The sequence below is a fragment of the Haliotis rubra genome, unplaced genomic scaffold (assembly GCF_003918875.1).
Source record: "Haliotis rubra isolate DU_JTF1 unplaced genomic scaffold, ASM391887v1 Scf402, whole genome shotgun sequence".
NCBI classification, from domain to species: Eukaryota; Metazoa; Mollusca; class Gastropoda; order Lepetellida; family Haliotidae; genus Haliotis; species Haliotis rubra.
In genome coordinates this window covers 351,022-373,627 of record NW_025767083.1, presented here as the reverse complement: position 1 = coordinate 373,627, position 22,606 = coordinate 351,022, and the positions used below count along the sequence as shown (strand labels likewise).

Genomic DNA, 22,606 nt, shown 5'->3' with positions numbered 1-22,606 from the left:
GTAAGGACACGATCTTTGATTGGTTTATAAGAAACCGGTACCAAGGGGGATAACATCCGGTTATCTAGTCAAAGCATGACAAGTGAAATGGCTATGGAGCAACTAAAACAACATTTGTCTAAGATAAGATCACCCGCTGGCGGCGAGAAGGTCTACAAAGATGAATGTGCATATTCTTTTGATAATCCTGTATGTATCAATTCGGTGACTTTCCATTTTGTAATTTCTCGAGCAGTGACTGTTAAACTTCAAATCCAACTGGGCACCTGGGCTAAAACAAGATCAAAACTGAAAATGAAATAAATAATGTTCATTGAAGTCAGAATGAAAGTTACTCTGTTGGCTTATATGTTCTTTAGCATTTACATGTTCATAAAGCAATATCTTGATAAAGATATGTATTTTACAATTTCACAAAATAGAACTTGCCAGCCGACGTTTTCTTTGTTAAATTGATTGTTTATGTTTGTTTTATATTGATAAGGATATGTAGCATGTTCTGTATCATCACCTGAATGAATAACAGTTGCCGAAAATTAACCGATTTCAAAAGTGTATGGAAAGCCTGAAATAGAACTTTTACTGAATATGTCTTGACGACTAGGGTGGAATAAAGGCCCCTTAGTTTCTTTTAGGTTGAACTATTTGAGTGAAAATCTGAAAATGTTGTAATTTGGGTTTTTTCATACTGACATGTGCTTATTAATCAACTATAGAAGAGTGCAGTAGTAAAGATTTAGTTCACTGGCATATTTTTAATTACTTCATCAGGAGAGTGAAGATGGGCTGTACGTGTGTATGAACACATTCCTTGGTGTGGGAAAGAAACATCTGATGAGACACTACAACAAGACAGGAAATGCTGTGTTTCTCAGGATCAAGAGAATTCGCATTGAAGTATGTATCAGTTTGTTTGTACTTGACGGTTACAGCAGAAAGGAGCTGGGCCTAGATCTCAATCAATGTGAAATTTAGCCCTTCAGTACCATATATCTCCATCCATCATGGTAACTTAACATGTATATCATGCATAATGCCCAGGTCCTAGTAAAGCCATACCTGTTGCCCTGGCCATTGTGATCAAATTTGTCTGTAGAATATTCATGAAAATATAATACGTTAACTGTATAACTGTCTGAATGAATCCAATGATTGAGTATGCATGAATTAACACTCCAGTGAAAATACTTCAACACATTCAAGATTGACTTGCGCCCAATGTCCTGCGCATTGCGCTTTTAACATTCCTTAATAACATCACCAAGTGGTGATTCTTCGTTATGATCATAATGATATTTCCTCACCAACCTATGTTGAAAGAGAAGACCTATAGGATCAGACAGTCAGACAGACTTATTATATAGTCTGTCAACAGTGTATGAAATAAGGCCCGTCCGACCGCCCAAGACATGCTAGATTTCTGACGGACGGTCTAAACTTACAGCTAGCCAGCCCGATGTTCTGGTGCAAAATTCCATACATCTGTGTCTGGTCTGAGTTACCAGCCCTGATGTCTGCCTGGGTTTTTGGCTTATTTCATACACTGCTGTCAACCTAACTTTTGTATCTTTGTGCCCAGTTACTACTCTTTGTTATGATTTATTAATAATAATGTATATGGGGTAAACCATATTAATTTAGTAATGTCCACAAGTCCTGCGAATTCCATGACCATTTTGTATTGTTAAGAATTGTTTATTGACTGTTGGTATGATACTTGTGCTGGTGTCTAGTGCTGTTTCTACAGAATGTTCAAAGTTACTCTGTCCTTTGCAGATTCCGCAGGCAGAGGAGACAGAGCCTCAAGTGAAACCAACAAAACTTGCAATAGGTAATAGTTGCAGGAACCTTTTACTGTCACTGTTTTGTCCAGAGTGCCCTTTTCTCTAAAACAAACAGTGATGGACATAGCAGATACTCCCCATTCAAATTCACATATCGGGCATTTTTGACCCAAGTGACATGAAACAACATCAATTCCTGAAAAATATAATCATTCTTGTCTGATAAATACCATTGGTAAAGGTTTATGATTTATGTAAGTCAATTTTTCAATAAATACCATTGGTAAAGGTTTATGATCTATGTAAGTAAATTTTTCTCAAAACTCCATATTGTTTTTTATTCCAAATTTTGTGATTGCAGGTGTTTTGGTGATGCATCTTGGTTTTGTAATGACATTGATAAAGTGACATGTATTTAATATGTTTGATATTTGGCCCGATCAGTTGCCACATTATGCATATTAGCCTAACCCTAACCTTAACCTAACCTGTAATATATGGTAATTCATCTGATCAGTGTTCATCACAAGAATTTAACTGATAAAACACCATAACTGGTAACTGGTGACTGAGCAACACACCCTAATAGATATTTACAGTGAAGCCTCGTTAATCCGGACGGTTGCGTTTCTCAGCAAATTCGTCCGGATTGTGAATAGTCCGGACTACTGAATCAAGACCAAAGTTCAAGCAAGAGTTGCTTCCCTTACTATTACAAAAACGACACGAATCTGGATAAAACAAATAAGCATTTAATGTAAAGCTTATAAAACGATGAATAGCAAGTACAACAATAATCTATAGTCATAGCAAAAAGTCTTTCATTGTTGTTTGTGTTCGTTTAACCTTCCTCATTGAATTCATCACATCAATAATTTTACCGAGTGGCATCCGCATGTTGATCCGATTTGTCTGATCACGTCCTTCCTCAGCACAGGTGAGGTAATGTCTAACAAGCGATCTATTGTAGTATGCCTTGAATGTCCGAATTATTCCTGCATCCATCGGTTGAATATGAGATGTGGTATTTGGTCACATTTCGCAAAGTTAGCGAAGCACACTTGTGACTTGCAGCGTTGTCGAGAAGCAAAATCACTTTAAGTCCACGTGACTGCATCTGTCTGTCAAAGTTCATTAACCAATCACAAAACAGCTCACTTGTCATCCACGCCTTTGTATTGTGGTGTCAATCAAAGTGTAAATGTACAGCATCTTCAGTCGGGAGCTTTTAATGTCTAATTAAAACAAGAACCCTTAATAGACATTTCTCAAAAGTTAACAAGAGTTCATCTTGTCAACTCCATGACACCGAGTTTTTATTGTTTATGGCCAGTTAAGTAAACATCGCCGGGGGGTCTTGTTATGGTTCGTGAACACGACTTACAGCATCCGGACTGTGAAGCAATTTACTGTTTATTTTACTGATTGGTTACAGCTACTTACCGTCCGGTTCCGGAAACCGAATTTCTCCCTTATGCCCTTATCTCCCTTTATGCCCATTCAGGCGAAATCATGGCGAAATGTTCTGCGTCTAATTCTGCCAAGGATTGAATGTTGTTGTTTAAAGATAAGCTAAATAAGAAGATCTTTAAGGGTAATAAATTCGTCCCAATGTGTTTTGAAAGGGTGTACGGGACCTTGAAATTCTGTGTTTCCTGAGGCTATGGAATTTACAAGGGTCTTACAATCCCGTATACCCTTTCAAAACACTGTGTAACTAATAGTGTATAAGAACTTACATTGTTAATGTTAAAATTGAAACTGACCACCATGTACATGCCAATTTTGAATTTCATCCTGAAAGTTAAGGGAATGTTTTCGTGAATATGTATTGAAAGATGCATTTTCATTTCAGAATACATTTGTTTGTTATTTACCTTTGTATGAAGTACAGGTAACTGTTTCTGTTAGTATATATAAGATGGTTACTGATGTTTTGCCTCCAGGAGTGGAGGGAGGGTTCCAGGTGGATGAGAAGAAGTTCCGGTTTGAGGAGACAACCTCCATCGTGGTCATGCCTGACTACCTGGAGATAGCAGTGCCAAACCCAGATCTCCCCGACGCTGTAAGTCACGTAAACATGTGTATGTTTAAATGTCAGGAAGGAAAGGAAACTGTTAGAGTATTTTGAAATTACAATAATAGGATTCAGATTTTATTGTGCAGGCAGATGAATTGTTAGTTACTGTTTGTGAACAAGCAACTGTATCTGAAACTGTGATGTCACTTATCCCGACTCATGCTATTTGCTTGAAGGTAGGCAGCATCCTAATTTTAAATTCATGTACTGTTCATATAAACCCCTAGGAAGCTTAATCATGGATGGAAAGGGGTACCACCTTCTTTTTGGAACAGTAGAAGTAATTCTTAAAGATTTCGTGGATTTGTAAGACTTGCATAGAATAAATTCTTGGTTGTTTAAGAAAATCTGTATGTTAAGAATAGGTCATGACCTTGACTGAATTGCATCACTCATGCTCTGAATTACATAGTAAAATGGGGTCTTGGATTCTCAGTCATTGGTTATGGGACACAAGTCTATGTTATTTTTGGTGAGAATTATCTTCTTTAAGGTACTATCAGTTAAATTAATATTAATAAATACAAACATTATCTTCTGAAGCAAAATGTCTAAGATATTGGTTGGCAAAGACAATATCAGATTTCCAGAAACATCCTCCCATAATGGACATGGCCCACACATTGTATGACACTGTCATGTGGAACTGACCTAAACACATTGTATGACACTGTCATGTAGAACTGACCTAAACACATTGTATAACACTGTCATGTAGAACTGACCTAAACACATTGTATAACACTGTCATGTAGAACTGACCTAAACACATTGTATAACACTGTCATGTAGAACTGACCTAAACACATTGTATGAAACTGTCATGTAGAACTGACCTAAACACATTGTATAACACTGTCATGTGGAACTGACCTAAACACATTGTATAACACTGTCATGTAGAACTGACCTAAACACATTGTATGACACTGTCATGTAGAAATGACCTAAACACATTGTATGACACTGTCATGTAGAACTGACCTAAACACATTGTATGACACTGTCATGTAGAACTGACCTAAACACACTGTATAACACTGTCATGTAGAACTGACCTAAACACATTGTATAACACTGTCATGTGGAACTGACCTAAACACATTGTATAACACTGTCATGTAGCACTGACCTAAACACATTGTATGACACTGTCATGTGGAACTGACCTAAACACATTGTATAACACTGTCATGTGGAACTGATGTAAACACAATAACAGTCATGTAGAACTGACCTAAACACACTGTATAACACTGTCATGTAGCACTGACCTAAACACATTGTATGACACTGTCATGTGGAACTGACCTAAACACATTGTATAACACTGTCATGTGGAACTGATGTAAACACAATAACACTGTCAAGTGTCATGTGGAACTGCCCTAAATGATTGGCTGTTTGAAGGTATCATGGGGTATTACATCTGGATGTACTACATGTAGTGGGATCACCTTAAAAGGTGCTGACCAGTACCTTGTTTATGTAATGAGCCCATTCTTCACTGATTTACATATCTGTCTGTTTTAGTTGTTCTTATTAGGGAAATCGACCATTGTTCATTCAAAAATTCTGTTTACGATTTCAGAAATCTCAATCCTACCCCCAACTATTGATTGTCTCCATTCCTTTATGTATAATGACCTAAACACATTGGCCAACACTGTCACTGTCTGAGCACTAGTAGCCTAGTGGTTAAAGCGTTGGCTCGTCAAGCCGAAGACCCGGGTTCAAATCCCCACATGGGTACAATGTGTGAAGCCCATTTCTGGTGTCCCCTGCCGTGATGTTGCTGGAACATTGCTAAAAGCGGCGTAAAACCAAACTCAGTCCGTCAGTTATGTGTAATACCACGGAGCAGTGTACCTCTATAGCTATTGTAGTTTCATTTAAAAAAGGGGCGTATCTCAGTGTCACTTAATGTAGCTTCCCACAGAATATCTCGTGTTTGTGCGAGTGACTATTTTTAACAATGTGTTATTCAAATAGAACACAGGACCAAACTCTGGTAGAATCCAGAGTTTTGGAGAAGTGTGGAGGTTATACACTGTCAGAACCCTTTCTGTTGATTCAAACCACAAATACCGTTTGCTGCAGGTCCAGATCTCCGTGGCAACCATCCTGATGGCCGAGGATGCATGGAAGGTTGAGGAAGCAGCAGCCATGGCAGGAACCTGGGACGGGGAGATCCGACAGAAATCCAGGTGAGATCGGAAGTCAGTGAGTGAGCTGGGCTTCTGCTACTTTAAAAATATTCCAGTTATATCATGGCAGGTACACCAGATATGGGCTTTATACATTTTACCCATGTTGGGAACTGAACCCAGCTCTTTGGTATACCAGCAGATGCTTGAGCCACTAGGCTACCATACAAACCATTGTATAATTTGATGACAGGAGAAGATGCCTTAAGTCAAGCTTGCTGTTCTACTGTCCCTCGCAGTAGCAAATGATGTACATGATGTTCAACACAGTTCAGGGATTAATCACGGCAGTATCCCATTATGTTCATGGAAAGATGCCACAGTGTGAAACAATACATGCCCCCCATTATCTTACTGATGTTGTCAATACACTCTAGGTAATGTGTAAGTTTTTTACATTAACTGACTTGCATTTCATTACTTACTGGATCTTAAAAGAGAAACTGCTTTAGAACTCTGTTGTATACAGTATAGCCCTGAACACAATGCTGTATGGCTGAAGTGACACTGATGAACAACACTTACCTTAGAAACTAAGGTGAACAGTTGATCATGTGTAGGCGCTGTTCCTCATTCTGCTGTCTTGTTGTCCAGACATGCAGATAACCTGCTCCAACTGGACAATGGCCGCAAGATTCCACCTAGTGGCTGGAAGTGTGAGAGATGTGACCTTACCACCAACCTCTGGCTCAACCTCACAGACGGATCCATACTCTGTGGACGCAAATTCTTTGACGGCAGTGGCGGCAACAACCACGCTGTGGACCACTTCGCAGAGTGCAAGTATCCCCTTGCTGTCAAACTGGGCACCATTACCCCTGATGGAGCAGGTGCGTCTCTTCAACAGTGAATAAATAGGAGTAAATGGTCTTTATGAGCAGTTCATCACAATAACAAGCCTATGCCCAGGTGTGAAGAGAGTCAGACAGGGTTAAGTTTTGCCTGTATTTTATCATATGCTTTTCATGTGAACAGCACTGTTCTGTATCATTTACATTCATTGTGTTACATGTATACTTTAAGAATCAACCACATGTGATTAGAACATGTAGAATAGCTTCCAAGGGCTCTATCCACAAAGCATTTGTAGCACTGTGTCATTTGTAAGCCAATGATATAGTATAGATTGATGATACGTCGTAATGTTATGAATGCTTTACGAGGAGAACATTTCAGAACATCACCATCATATTCTGAATAAGTGGCTATGAACATGTTTAACTAGTAAATTTTGTCACATTTCTTGCCCTTGACAAGTGAACATTCTTTATATTTTCAAAATTATTGTCAAACTTTAGGTCAATTCACATCATTATTTATGATTGACTGTGCAGAGTTGTAATCCTTTCCTGCCCATATCCAATGTTGGTTTGGCTTCCTAAGTCTCTCAGATTATTGTCCTTTCCGTGTTAGTAACATACAGAGCTGTATAGCTACTTCCTCCCTCTGATGTCAAGTCAGTTGTTCTTCGTAGATGTGTACGCATATGATGAGGATGACATGGTCACACCTACATAGCTGTTACTTGATCTCATTAATGTCAATTCCTGAATTCCTCCTAGACGTGTACTCGTATGACTAGGATGACATGATCACCCGTACATAGCTGTTACTTGATCTCATTATTGTCAATTTCTGAATTCCTCCTAGACGTGTACTCGTATGACTAGGATGACATGGTCACCCCTACATAGCTGTTACTTGATCTCATTATTGTCAATTCCTGAATTCCTCCTAGACGTGTACTCGTATGACTAGGATGACATGGTCACCCCTACATAGCTGTTACTTGATCTCATTAATGTCAATTCCTGAATTTCTCCTAGACGTGTACTGGTATGATGAGGATGACATGGTCACACCTACATAGCTGTTACTTGATCTCATTAATGTCAATTCCTGAATTTCTCCTAGACGTGTACTCGTATGACGAGGATGACATGGTCACACCTACATAGCTGTTACTTGATCTCATTAATGTCAATTCCTGAATTTCTCCTAGACGTGTACTCGTATGACGAGGATGACATGGTGCTGGATCCACATCTGACAAAGCACCTGGCACACTTCGGCATCAATATCGCAGCCATGCAGAAGGTAGGTTGGTTGGTTGGTTGGTTGGTTGGTTGGTTGGTTGGTTGGTTGTTTAACACCACACTATTACAGCTATATGGCGGCTGCAGAAGGTAGGACAGCATGACGCTGAAGGGTAAAATGTCATCTCCAATGAACAGATGGAACTAAAATTTACCTACCCTCAGCATGCTAAGTGTCCCTTTACAATCAGGTATTAATATCATTGTGGTCCTGAGTGAATGTGAGTATTGGTGGGTAACACAGGAAATGGACTTCACACATTGTATCCTTGTGGAGAATTGAACCCGGGCCTTCAACATGATGAGCTGACAGTTAAACCACTACTCTACCCCACGGCCCTAAAATATGTGGGGCTTTTCACCAAGAGAGTTACCTCCCTTCTTTCTTTACATGCTACTTATCACTAATCACTAGTAAAGGTGTGTTACCATGCTTACAGACCGAGAAGACGATGTTGGAGCTTGAGATTGATCTGAATCAGAAGATTGGCGAGTGGGACGTCATCCAGGAGGCAGGGAGCAAACTGACACCGATGTACGGCTCGGGATATACTGGGATGCGTAACCTTGGCAACAGTTGTTATATGAACTCTGTTATGCAGGTGATGATGACGATTCCTGACTTCCAGCAAAGGTGAGTCTTCACAGCATGGATGTTTGCATCATCAGTTTGTTACATTAATGAAGGCATATGATGCAGGAGAGGTTGAAGGTGGTGGAACTGTAGACATTGTTTGTGATATGAATTTATTTCATTTGTTTTCTGTTGTCTGTCAAGGTTCTGTTTGTACTTTAATGCCAAAGTCAACAGTATTATGTCTGTAATCCAAAGCTTTTACTGACAGTGTGAGCAATGTTCCTTGGTATCAGGCTGGTTGGTTGTTGTTTAACGCCACAGGATCAACAAGTTTTGTGTCAGACCATCCAGTCTAGCTTCTCTGGTAGGTAACTGGGGACAGTTCCAGGCTAGAATCACCAGATGTGTACACAGGTCAGGCCATATGGAACTGTGCAGTAAATTGTTACGGTTGATTCCCAATTTGAAATTAATAAAGTGGGAACTGTTTTAGAAAGCTCAAGAACTCAACCATCCTTCATTTAGATTGGATGGTCAAAATTTGCTCATAGTTTACCTGACCTCAACTCCTGTGGAGGTGTCTGCAGTTCTTAATGCTGAATGGTGTCAAATCAGTGTCAAAGATTTGATTTTGATGAGATTGTATTACTTCTTCAATACTGACCCCTTAGCCTCCAGACTCTCTCTCTTCTGATGCCACACACACATTGCCAGCCCTCAAAGTTCATGCTGATCTGGAGCTGGAAATAGTGCTGCAGACAACAGAAATATCCTTTGAAAGTCGGTGGCATTTCAGGGGCCAATTTCTAAACCATTTCTTGTTGTCCCCCGCCTAACGCATAACAAGGAACTATGTATTCAGTGACGCGTACATCTGTACGTCTGTACGTACATCCCGATTCTTGTTAACGCGATATCTCATGAACTGTTGTACCCAATGTCTTCGAATTTGGTGACAGCCTACATTGGGGGATTATGCAGACACCAGTTTATTTGAGTGACCTTGACCTTATCTTCAAGGTCATCACGACCGCTTTTCAAACTTATATAAACGCGATATCTCATAAAACATTGCACCCAATGTTTTCAATTATGTTGACAGCCTACATTGGGTGATTATGCAGACACCAGTCATTTCAGGCATCTTGTATGTGACCAAAAAATAAAAAGTAGTAAATACAGATATTCCATTCTTTAGCAGCAGGGGACATTGCCATATCAGTGGCAAACACTTGTTGATGCTCAAATTTTGCATCAGAATTTATAAAACGGACAGAAAATGTAAACAAAGTAATCATTATCGCTTGGTTCAGCGTGTTTAAACTACAAACTCTGAAGACTAATGAATGAAGGGACTAATTTATTCAGGGTTGTCTCCCCTTCACAGATCTGATATGGAGTGACATGGATGAGTGACTTATCAAGCTTCATGTGGTTTGATATTAGCTGGATCTCACATTGTCAGAATTATTCATGTTCCCCAACAGAAGAGAAATATTCATTGCCAAACAAACTTTGACACTCTGTTTCAGATATTATGCAAAAGAGGAGGAAATATTCCAGTCTGCACCATCCATTCCTGCTGGAGACTTTAATGCTCAAATGTAAGTACAATTGATTTATTAATGAGGTACAAGGTCTTAGGAACAGCCTCATGTCCTGATCATTGTAGAGGTACATGGAAATGTAGCAATCAAAGAATACCTTTGGTCAGAAGGTACTGGATTATCTATCTGTATAAGGTAATTTGGTAAATTACTGTTGCGAGGACTTTTTATATCAATTTCTGATCGACGAGTATATCTTTTGTTCTAAAATTACCATCTGGAAGTAAGTAGTTGTGGATCATTGATGTATGTGTTCAGTGCCTGAAGTTTGTTCATCACTTCCACTACATTCTCTACTTGCAGGGCTAAGTTATCTCATGGTCTGATGTCTGGGGACTACTCCAAGCCCCCAGTAGAAGGGGAGTCCGATACACAGCTAGTCCCAGTAAGTAGACACTTAATACCATTCCCGTCTCATTGGGAACCATGAAGATCAGGGTTAGAATTGGTCTTCAGCAACCCATGCTTGTCGTAAGAGGCAGCTAATTGGATCTGTTGGTCAGGCTCGCTGACTTGGTTGACACATGTCATGGTATCCCAGTTGCTCATGCTGTTGATCACTGGATTGTCTGGTCCAGAGTTGATAATTTACAAACCGCTGCCATTATAGATGGAATATTGTTGAGTGCGGTGTTAAACAACCAACCAACCAACCATCCAGTCACACTGGATGAAGCTACATTATAATGTACTTGACTGTCTGCTTGGTGTATTGGAATGAGTGTCTGCCAGGTGTGTGGAAGGCTGCTTCATATCAAAAGGGTGAGGTGAGGTGAAATTTGGTTTAACGTCTTGCTTGAGAATATTTCGCTCATATGACGACGTGCATGCATGTGTATGTGTATGTGCGGCTGCTTGTACTAGCCCAGACTTAAGCTGGTTTTATAGTGCTAGCCCACTGAGATACCTTGCCACAGTTAAGCATGAATACCCCACTCAGACACATTATACTGACTCTGAGCCGACCAGTCCATGTTGTACCCGTTACTGCCGAACGCCAGGCAGGGACCAACAAATACCATAGTTTAACGTCTTTTGGTATGACGTGGTCGGTGATCGAACCCGCGACCTTCCGCTCTCCGGGCGGACGCTCTAACCACTACACCATGGAGGCGGTCATATCAAAAGGGGCGGTGGGGTAGCTTAGTAGTTACAGCGCTCACTTGTCAGTCCATAGACCCAGGTTCAATTCCCTAAATGGGTACAATGTGTGAAGCCCATTTCTGGAGTCCCCCACCATGACATTGCTGGAATATTGCTAAAAGCGGCGTAAAACCAAACTCACTCACTCACTCATATCAAAAGACTTTCAGTCATGGTACTTGTTGTTACCCTGGATGGATAAACAGAGATTGGTTGACTCTGAATCAGTTTACTGTGTCTCAATGGAGTATCTGTTCCATCATTTTACATGGCTCAGTGGGCTGTCACAAAAATAAGTCAATAGTCCTGACAAGTACAAGCGACCACAGACAATGACACACATACATGCACATCACTATAGAAGTGCAGTTATTCATTATATCCCATTCCATGTCAACACCTCACCCCGTCATCATCTGTTCTTGTTCTCGGAGGTAAGAATGAATCTGGGATGTTACTGTTTTGTCTTGTCAGTATCACCTTCTCAGATGCCCTGGCCTGAGGTGCAGTATGTGTGTTACGGGAAGCACCATCAAATCATAATCATTCACCTTGGTAGACATAGTTTAATTTTCCAATAGTGATAGATTAAATATTTTTATCCAGCCTCATGTAATAATGTCGAGTTTTGATTGGTTCACGTGACTCTGATAAAATACCATGTACACCTGTCATGATCCGCGAGCAGGGAGTACAAAAGTCATATTATCCGCCACGCCTCGGTGACCACGCGAAGTGAGAAAAGCGTGCATCGCCAAGCCTTTAGTAACGTGCGCTGCATTGAGGTCAATCGATCAGCTGTTTTCAACATGGCAGCAAGGAAACGTTTTGCCACAACAACTGAGAATGAAATTGAAGCAAAACGTTGTTTAGTAAAAACATTCGGCTAGATAAATGCGTTATCACATCGTGTCAAGGGAAAACAACCTTACTCGGGACTGATAAAACCCCGTATTTCCCTCGACACGATGTGATAACTTATAATAATATGTCTTCTTAGGGTTTATAGTTAAATTGATATCTCTGTTTCTTCTCCAGCCACCAACAGGTATTCGGCAGCAGATGTTTAAGACGTTGGTTGGACGAGGACATCCGGAGTTCTCCACCAAGAGGCAACAAGATGCACAGGAGTTCTTCCTTCATATCCTCACACTCATAGAGGTCAGTACTGGGGGATCTGGCAAGTACTGTGAGAATGGATCCAGGGGTTACTGCAGGTTTATGCAATGTGAACCCTGGAGAAATAGAGGTCAACAACTGCAGTGTCCATCTTCATACCTGGATGTTTCCTGTAGTAGAGGCTACTTTGTGGTCACCATGTATGTCTATTCTTGAACTTCACAACATACCAACAGACTAACTGGAGTCCATTCTTATTGCAGCGTAACAGTCGGGGGCATGTCAATCCGTCTGACTGTTTCCGGTTTGAGATTGAGGACAAGGTCAAGTGTTGTGGGTCAGGGAAGGTCAAGTACACAACGAGAGAGGATTACTGTCTGGCTTTACCGGTGCCGATGGAGGCAGCCACCAATATAGGTATGATCACTAGGTACACATCCCTCTCACACCTCAACTGCTCATTCCTCACTCCTCTACATGTTCCTCACTCTTGTCCATTTGCGACCCGTGAAGGTCCAGGTTAGAATGAACCTTCAGTAACCCATGCTTGTCGTAAGAGGCGACTAACGGGATTGGGTGGTCAGGCTCGCTGACTTGGTTGGTCAACATGTCATCGGTTCCCAATTGCGCAGATCGATGCTCATGCTGTTGATCACTGGATTGTCTGGTCCAGACTCGAATATTTACAGACCGCCGCCATATAGCTGGAATATTGCTGAGTGCGTCGTAAAACTACACTCGCTCTTGTCCATTTGCATCTGAACTCTGCTTGCCTTGCTGACCTTTCACAGTCAAACATGTTGTTCAATTCACTCCAGTTTTTGTTGATATTTCTCTATAACATTATGTAATGTCCATACAATATTTCACTGTTAGGTAATAGTGTGAGACTCTATTTCAATCAAGCTTGTATTTACATTCACAGAGGAAGTGGCAGCTTATGAAGCCCGGAAGAAGGAATTAGAAGAGAAAAAGGAAACAATGTAAGTACAGCTCCTGTATGTGATTCCATCCTGTCTTGAGTGAGTCTTGATATGGATATTCAACAAACAGCCTGCATGTTTAATATAAAGGAAACTTGCATTGTGAAACCTTGACGTTTTGAAACAGTGTGTTGACATTAACATACAATTTATGAGAACAACTTATCTAATTTTGAGAATCTCTTGCAGAAGTGTATTATTACTGCCAGGTTTGCAATGTTTCAGAGACCCCAAGTCAATAGTCCGGCCACGCATCTCACTGTCTGCTTGTCTGGAAGCATTCTCATCTGTTGAAGTCATTGATGATTTCTACAGCTCTGCCTTGAAGGCAAAAACTCAAGCTCACAAGTAAGTGTGGGAAGATATTCAAGCAAAACTGTGATAAACATACATAACTTGCATGTACTCCCCAGTGCTAAGCTTTTCCCGGGAATATCCTGGTGGACTGCTGTCTGCCAAATACAAACATATGATGACCCCATCTTTTGTTCAAATCAGTAGATTTTATTGCTTGTATTTATTTCTCACTGTACCGCCTCCATGATGTAGTGGTTAGAGCGTCCGCCCGGAGAGCGGAAGGTCGCGGGTTTCGATCCCCGACCGCGTCATATCAAAAGACGTTAAAACATGGTACTTGTTGGTCTCTGCCTGGCTCTCGGCATTAATGGGTACAACAAGGACTGGTCGGCTCGGAGTCAGTATAATGTGTCTGAGTAGGGTATTCATGCTTCACTGCGGCATGGTATCTCAGTGGGCTAGCACTATAAACCAGCTTCAGTCTGGGCTAGTACAAGCAGCCGCACATACACATACACACGCATGCACGTCGTCATATGAGCGAAATATTCTCAAGCACGACGTAAAACCCAATTTCACCTCACCTCACCTATTTCTCACTATTTCATGCAACATGTGATAAGAGGGTGTCTTTGTTGACCTTTGGAACCATAAACTACATATCCTGGAGCACTAGTACATCTGTCAGAGGTTGGAGTGTTGAGCAGGTGATGGTGTGGCAGCCGGTACTCTGTCATGGAAGGACACTACCTCAACATGGAGGATACAGTCAGCTTATATCTATTGTTTATCTTTGTAGAACCACACATTCATATAGAATATCGCTGCACGTATCTTACACATGGCTGATGGAAGTCTTAATGTTACTCACTCATGCCAAGAAGATTAGAGTGTCATGATCTGTTTGCTTGTTTCAGGACAACTCGGTTCCGGACATTCCCAGATTATTTATTTGTACAGATGAAGAAGTTTACCATAGGTCAAGATTGGGTCCCCAAAAAGCTAGGTATGATCTTGTATTGCCTTGATAGGGCTTCAAGGGGATCCAAGTCTGATGAAATACTGTTTGTCAGCTCCATTTGTTTCCATATCATACGTGTCAAATGTTAGGAGTAGTTAGTTTCTATAAATATGTAATGTCTAGTCAGGAGCGTTTATGTTACATTATGATATTGGTTAAGTTTTTGTGTAAATTGTCCTGATATCATTGAAGCTCTCTTCATAAGTGAAGTGATGGGGTAGCCTAGAGGTTAAAGCATTCGCTTGTCACGCCGAAGGCCCAGGTTCGATTGTGAAGTCCATTTCTCATGTCCCTCACCGTGATATTGCTGGAATATTGCTAAAGGCGGCGTAAGACCAAACTCACTCTTCATAAGTTTTTCAGAAATGTGTATAACTTATCCAATGTGAGACTACACTTCTTGCTATAACAACACGTGGTCTGTTAGTCTTCTAGAAATGTAGTATGGTTAACTTATCAGTTCGATTCCCATGAGATGTGTGAAGCCTATTTCTGGTGCCCCCATACGTGATACAATATCAGGTGAAATGCTAAAACAGCATGAGTGGTCTGTTAGTCTTCTATTACACTTTTTATGTGCTGGGCTGTGTCTTTATTTGGTACATCTGATCACATCTGATCACATTGGCAACTTTACTCAGTTTGTCATTCAGAAAGAAGGCATCATGGTTGTATGGAGCATAAAAGTAGTTACTCCTAGGCCAACATCATATTTATCAGGGCCAGTGAGGTAGCCTAGTGGTTAAACCATTCGCTCATCACACCAAAAATGTGGGTGCGATTCCCCCACACGGGAAAAATTGTGTGAAGCCCATTTCTGGTGTCCCCTGCTGTGATATTGCTGGAATATTGACAAAAAGCAGCGTAAAACTAAACTCAGATTTAATCAGATTTATGATTTCAAGTAGAAACTTGCTGACTGAAGTGAAAAAATACCCACAGACCATTAAGCAGTAAAAGGTGACGTTTTGAGTGACTGTTGTTGATAGTTGCATACCCTTCTTTGTCTCAACAGATGTTTCTTTGGGTATGCCTGACGACCTTGACATTTCTGCTTTGAGAGGTGAAGGTCTTAAGGCAGGAGAAGAAGAGTTACCTCAGGATCAAGCACAACAGCCAGGTAAATATTTTATTAAGAGCATAACGGTCACTGCATGTGTATACGTTCCTGCCAAGTAATTCACATGATCATGACTAGTTGAATGTGGTGTGTGTCATCAAGCAATAAAGAAGGAAACCATTGTTAGGATGGTAAACTGGTAGGTAGGTCATTCCGACCTGGGGCGGTGGGGTAGCCTAGTGGTTAAAGCTCCCTCGTCACGCCAAAGACCGGGTTCAATTCCCCACATGGGTACAATGTGTGAAGCCCATTTCTGGTGTCCCCTGCCATGATATCGCTGGAATATTTCTAAAAGCGGCATAAAACTAAACTCATTCACTCATTCTGCCCTAAGCCAAGCTATTTGTAAAAATCAGAGACCCAGTAATGCACCTTGTTTGTTCTTTCCTCCATCAATCCTTATATTCCTCTGTCCACATCTCAGTCCCTTTTTCCTTCCTTCCAGCAATAGAGATAGACCAGACCACAGTGAACCAGCTGATGGAGATGGGTTTTGACCCCAATGGATGTCGGAAGGCTGTGTATCACACCAACAACACTGGGGTGGAGGCAGCAATGAACTGGGTGATGGAACACATGGGAGATGCAGGTAGGCACTTGCTGCTTACAAGGACAGTCAGACATAGAACACATCCTCGATAATCTCGATGCATCCACGGCTTGGGGCGATGATTTTATTACCTCCCTTGGCTGGCTTTTTATCCAATCAGGTGCCTACGCTGGGAAGTTGAGCGTAGCAATCACAACTCACTTTCGCTTCTTAAATTATCTAACCATTTAAATTGATGCAGAGGTACTCTGAAAGAGGTAGAAGGAGTTCAGTCATATATTTTTTGAAGTTTCAGATCTGTGAATTTGTCTTTGTTATTTCCCCAAATATCTGAGTGGCACTGCGAACAAACCTTGGCGACTGCGACCGCTATCTTTGTTGACACTGGCAAGCTCGGTTGTAATGGCGGCTTAGCTGATTGGCTACTGTGAGAATGTGGAGCCAGCCAAGGGAGGTAAAAAAATCATCGCCCCAAGCCGTGGATGCATCCAGGGTATAGTGGAGAGTTATCGTAACGTATACCCTGGAGATTATCGAGGATGTAGAACACATAGAAGACTAGTTTGTGGTATTGTCACACAGGGCTAGTTACCAGGACAGGAAGACAGAATGAGTTACCAGAGTGAGCTTTGCCGTAAAGCCACAAAAACTGCAGATAAAGAATGAATATATATTCACAGCCTCAGATGTCACTATTTCATTTAACAAATTCCAAATTTCTTTGGGGAAGCCCCTCCCAAAACCCAACCAATAAGAGGGTGCTCTCTCCCAGTGTCTTCCCTGACAACACTGGTTGGTAGCCCATTGTGGCACCACAGCCAGGGCTGGGATGGATGCCAGGGCTGGGATGCTCTGGGATGCACTGGAGAGTCCTGAGTCCTGCTCAGATATAACCACATGGCTCTGGGGCCCAATTCAGGTAAAATCCAAAAATAATCCATGCATGAAGATTATTCCAGCAAGTATTTTCTACCAAGACTATTGTTCCTGTGTTCCAGACTTTGCTACCCCTCTAGTGCTGCCAAACTCTGCATCATCAGGGGGGGCACAGTTCACCCCGTCAGAGGAGGCACTGGTCATGATTATGTCCATGGGCTTCACCAGGGACCAGGCGGTCAAGGCACTCAAGGCCACGGTATGTAAACGTGTGGACCCTAACCCCGTGGGGCTGGCACGATTGGGTCCCACCACCCCATGTTTGTCATAGGAGACCCACACAGTGTGTGACCTGGTGTATATTGTTACAGTTAAAACTCTCCTCTTCTGGTTAAAAATATTAGTACCTTTTAGCGAGTTTGACTTGAAAGTTGTATCTCTCACAAGGTTACTGTCATAGGAAGATATATACAATGCTGTAGTCATGACAGTGTAGGTGACAGGGGGTTCATGAGTGAGTGAGTGAGCTTCCCTTCAGAAACATAGCACTCACTAAAATAGCTTTCCATTTACAATATTTACTGATTTACGAAGTCTTGGTGATATCTTTCTTCCAAGGCGTCCTTTGTTTTGTCCCCACATGTGAGGACTGATGTTTGGATTCTGTAGGTCTGTCTTTCTTCTTCAGGACAACAATATCGAGAGAGCAGCTGATTGGATATTCAGCCACGTAGACGAGCTGGATCAGCCAATGGAAACAGATCAAGGTCAGGCCGCTGCCCCGGCAACACCCAAGTTCCGTGACGGGCCAGGAAGTAACTGTAGTAGATGTTGTGGGATGCCAGGAAGTAAGTGTCTATAGTAGATGTTGTTGGATGCTTCCTCTTGTTGCTGGAATACTGTACCATGACAGATAGTCTTGTTGAAATATGACATGCTAATATGACATAATCAGGTGGTCCTCAACTCCATGTGAGTAGTATGTAATCAGTCAAAGTGTCTCCTCATGCATGGAGGGGCAGTAGAGAAGGTTATAGCGTTTGCTCATCACACCGAAGACCAGTTCGATTCCCCATGTTAGTACGTTGTGTGTACCCTATTTCTGGTGTCTCCCGCTGTGATATTGCTGGAATATTACTAAAAGCAGCATAAAATTTTATCTCTGACTGGGCATATGGGATGATTGAGTGGATTGGTTGGTCTGTGATTTTGTTAAAAGAGTGCCAATTAGTATCTTTGCTTATTGTAGCTTCTCTGGTTTGCCTTGTTTGTTGTTTTTTTTCCCCGCAACGCGGAACTATGTATTCAGCGACTACGTAGTCCCGATTGTTGTTAACACGATATCTCATGAACTGTTGTACCCAATGTCTTCAAATTTGGTGACAGCCTACATTGGGGAAATATGCAGACACCAGTCGATTTTGGTGACCTGGACCTTATTTTCAAGGTCACGATGACACTCGGCACACTTTTAACTCTTGTTAACCCGATATCTCACGGACTGTTGTACCCAATGTCTTCAAATTTGGTGACTGCCTACATTGGGGGATTACACAGACACCAGTCGATTTGGGTGACCTTGACCATATTTTAAGGTCACCACGACACTTTGACCACTTTTCAAACTTTTGTTAACGTGATATCTAATGCACTGTTGTATCCAATGTCTTCAAATTTGGTGACAGCCTACATTGGGGGATTACACAGACACCAGTTTATTTGGGTGACCTTGACCTTATCTTCAAGGTCACCAACGACACTTTTTTAACTCTTGTTACCTCATGGACTGTTGTACCCAATGTCTTCAAATTTGGTGACTGCCTACATTGGGGATTACACTTGATTTGGGTGACACTTTCAAGGTCAACTCTTTGCACACTTTTAACTCTTGTTAACGCAATATCTCATGGACTGTTGTACCCAATGTCTTCAAATTTGGTGACTGCCTACTTTGGGGGATTACACAGACACCAGTTGATTTGGGTGAGGATGACTTTATCTTTCAAGGTCACCACGACACTTTGACCGCTTTTCAAACTTTTGTTAACGTGATATCTCATAAAACATTGCACCCAATGGTTTCAATTATGTTAACAGCCTACATTTGGTGATTAGGCAGACACCAGTCATTTCAGGCATCTTGTATGTGACCAAAAGTAGTAAATATAGATATTCCATTCTTTAGCGGCGGGGGACATGGCCATATCGTGGCAAACACTTGCTATTATTGTACTTACAGGCATGTAACTTGATAGCTGCTGAGAGCCACTGAAACAACAAAGAAATGTATAATTCTTGATGTTTCCTTCTTTACAGAGTATCAACTTGTAGCTTTCATCAGTCACATGGGCACATCTACCAGCGTGGGTCACTACGTATGTCATATTCTGAAGGATGGGAAGTGGGTGATATTTAACGACGAAGAAGGTGGCCCAGTCAGAGCATCCCCTAAAGACCTGGCCTACCTCTACCTGTACCGGAGATGCTGAATCTGCAAGGCAGTACCACATGATAAATCCTGACTATCAAACGCTTGAGTAATGTCAAGCCTAAACAATCTAAGACCCACAAAATGTTACTGAGTCAGCAAAATGTCTGATACTCAGTGGGTTCTTTATAACATTCTTCAATTGGTAAGTCATTCGGTCAGAATGCTATATACCTTTTACAACACAGAAGCAGATAACTTGTTTGTGAGGAGACAGTTTTAGACATACCTGTTTCACAGTCAAACACTTTGCTTGGTCAATGATCTGTTCACTGATAATTAACCTGTGTCACTCTTGGATGCCAGGATGCGTGGGTTCGGAGTGCAGATACACCCACATCATGGTCCTTGGGACCTGGAACTGATCATCATGGGTTCAGATCCTGTATCTGCCTGATTGTCATCCATGGTTGGTCACCTCCAAACTTGACCTTGTTGGATTCACCAGCGGGATAAATGTCATAGACATCACTTTGGGATTTCAACAGTAAGAGACATGTTATGATATAACTTAAATGTGGCGTTTAATTCAATCATTCACTTGATTGCATTCATCTTCCTAACGAAGGTCTGAGTTAGAATTGGTCTTCAATCCTTGCTTCTTGTAAGAGGCAAAATCACAGGATTGGGGCCAGGCTGGCTGATGTTCTGGTAGTTCCTGCATGTCATCGGATCCCAGTGAAGTAGGTCGATGCTCATAACGTCCATCACTGGATTTTCTGGTGAAGACTCAATTATCTTCACAGCCACCGCACAGCTGGAATATTGCTGAGTGTGGAGATAAACAAACAAACAAACAACATTGATGTAGGTCATTTATCACATTACACATCGATCTGAAGGACTGATGTTTAAAAAGATTGAGAAATAGTGTAGTTCACCTTGCAATATATATATCTAGATTATATATAATGTCAAGCATTACTTGGCCACCCCATTGAATTAACAAGTCACTGGAGTAAACAGTGTTGAAGGAGGTTGTGTATAACTATATAACTATAACTGTGCAGCTGATGTGCTATGATCTGTAGCCTGCAGTGGTGTACTGAACACAGAACCATCCTGCTCGATGTACTAGTAGTCAGATGCAGCTTCTGATGGCTATTGTCTGTGTGGTGATGTTGTGCTCACAACACTGTTGCCAGTAGCTGTACTAGTGACTGCTCACCTTTAGCCCTAAGCCCAATGCAAGTCTTTGTTATAGGCACTTGTACCAACACAGTTGCAAGTCTTTGTTAAACTAGTTATGACATTGTTTGTGCAACTGGACCCTAAACCTGCTAAGCACCAACAGTGATTATATTTTATTCATTTGCACTACTGCAGTAAAACTGTTGCTATTATATGTGTAGTTTATGTTGGAAGTACAACAGTGTCAGTTCAAAATTTGGCAGATTGTCTACTCTCCCAGCTGTAGCTACTCAAGACATTTTGGCCACCTCTAGGCCAATAAATGTATAGCATCTGACAAGAACGTCTTTGTTGGAATAAAGTTACCGAATCACATATGTTGCCATTTTCACCTGTACAAAATATCTTATTGCACGTAAGTCCAAATGTTATTGAAGATGGCGTTAATTGTAACAGTGCTAGACTCCATGTGTGCCTTTTGATAATCAGTATGCAATACCCGGGTCATCTCCCAGAGGAAAGATTGCCCACCAAACATATCACAGTCTATTTTTAACTGGGCATTCGTGTGGGATTGTGGACCCTCTTGCCCTTGGAAGATGTTCTGGGTGGTGTAAGCAACATGTTTCTGACTGTAAGTGCTTCGTTTAACTTCGCAACTGTGAGAATATAATAACGGGGAATTATTTCAGGAACTTGTCCTTGACCTTCTGAATGGCTCTCACTGGAAATAGGTGCAAGAATGCTGACATAGCTTCAATATTCACTCTGTGCAACCAGTCATCTGTAAGTAGAGTATCCACTGTTGTGGACTAACGTCACCCCGACTCCTTGCTACAGAGCAATCTTTGCACTACTTCGTTTGTAAGTTGTGATATTCTTAGTTGTAAGATCTCATTGTGAAACTTGCTGAGTGTTGCTTTAAGCAACAAACAAAACAATGTGAAAATGGACCCAACACAGTTTGACCCTCTGTCAATGTTGTGGACATTTCATCAGCCATGTTGTAATCCATGTTGGTCAGTGACGGAGGCAGTGACACCGCTGATTCTGTTTGTTCATCATTAACATGCTAGGTATTGTAAAAACAGTTGCATGCTTTACTGGCTGTTATCCAATGTCCTCAACTTGCTTGTTTGGGAAAAGAGTGTATTTTACTGGACACCTTACGCCATTTTCAAAGGGACATGCATAAGTTTGATCCTTATTAACTTAAACAGATGATTTTGTAGTTTAATGGGAATTTTAGTTACAGTGAGTGAGTGAGTATGTCTTAACGCTGCTTTTAGCAATATTCCAGCAATATCACAGCGGGGACACCAGAAATGGGCAGTTACAGAAGTTAATGAAACATGTTTTCTCTATATTACTGCTTAGGGTAATGTAAACCATTATTGAACTTCCACTTTCAAGTCAATTTCGGGATGCTTGTGTCGAATGTTAGATTTTTCAGAATTGCCTTGATATTCAATATTGAGGCTAAATGTATTGCATGGTACAAATTTACATGGTACACAGTAGCATCAA

General features: G+C 41.3%; 1 protein-coding gene across 1 annotated transcript; it reads left to right on the top strand.

The window, feature by feature from the left end:
- The first annotated feature begins 62 nt into the window (after window positions 1-62).
- LOC124287603 (ubiquitin carboxyl-terminal hydrolase 5-like) lies at window positions 63-21,986 on the top strand. The gene is made up of 20 exons (XM_046724088.1): window positions 63-189; window positions 772-897; window positions 1,777-1,831; window positions 3,731-3,849; window positions 5,965-6,071; window positions 6,666-6,901; window positions 8,074-8,168; window positions 8,608-8,801; window positions 10,277-10,348; window positions 10,655-10,736; window positions 12,533-12,655; window positions 12,877-13,030; window positions 13,539-13,596; window positions 13,822-13,944; window positions 14,811-14,899; window positions 15,930-16,034; window positions 16,480-16,623; window positions 17,583-17,719; window positions 18,149-18,275; window positions 19,777-21,986. The coding sequence occupies exons 1-20, from the start codon at window positions 76-78 to the stop codon at window positions 19,947-19,949; spliced, it is 2,433 nt and encodes an 810-aa protein (XP_046580044.1). The 5' UTR covers window positions 63-75; the 3' UTR covers window positions 19,950-21,986.
- The last annotated feature ends 620 nt before the right edge of the window (window positions 21,987-22,606 follow it).

What these genes read in the sequence shown, in the direction of transcription:
- LOC124287603 (XM_046724088.1), top strand. Translation starts at nt 76, where the DNA reads ATGACAAGTGAAATGGCTATGGAGCAACTAAAACAACATTTGTCTAAG. An exon ending in GGAACACATGGGAGATGCAG is followed by an intron (nt 16,624 to 17,582) that starts GTAGGCACTTGC and finishes CCTGTGTTCCAG; the next exon opens with ACTTTGCTACCCCTCTAGTG. An exon ending in TCAAGGCACTCAAGGCCACG is followed by an intron (nt 17,720 to 18,148) that starts GTATGTAAACGT and finishes TTTCTTCTTCAG; the next exon opens with GACAACAATATCGAGAGAGC.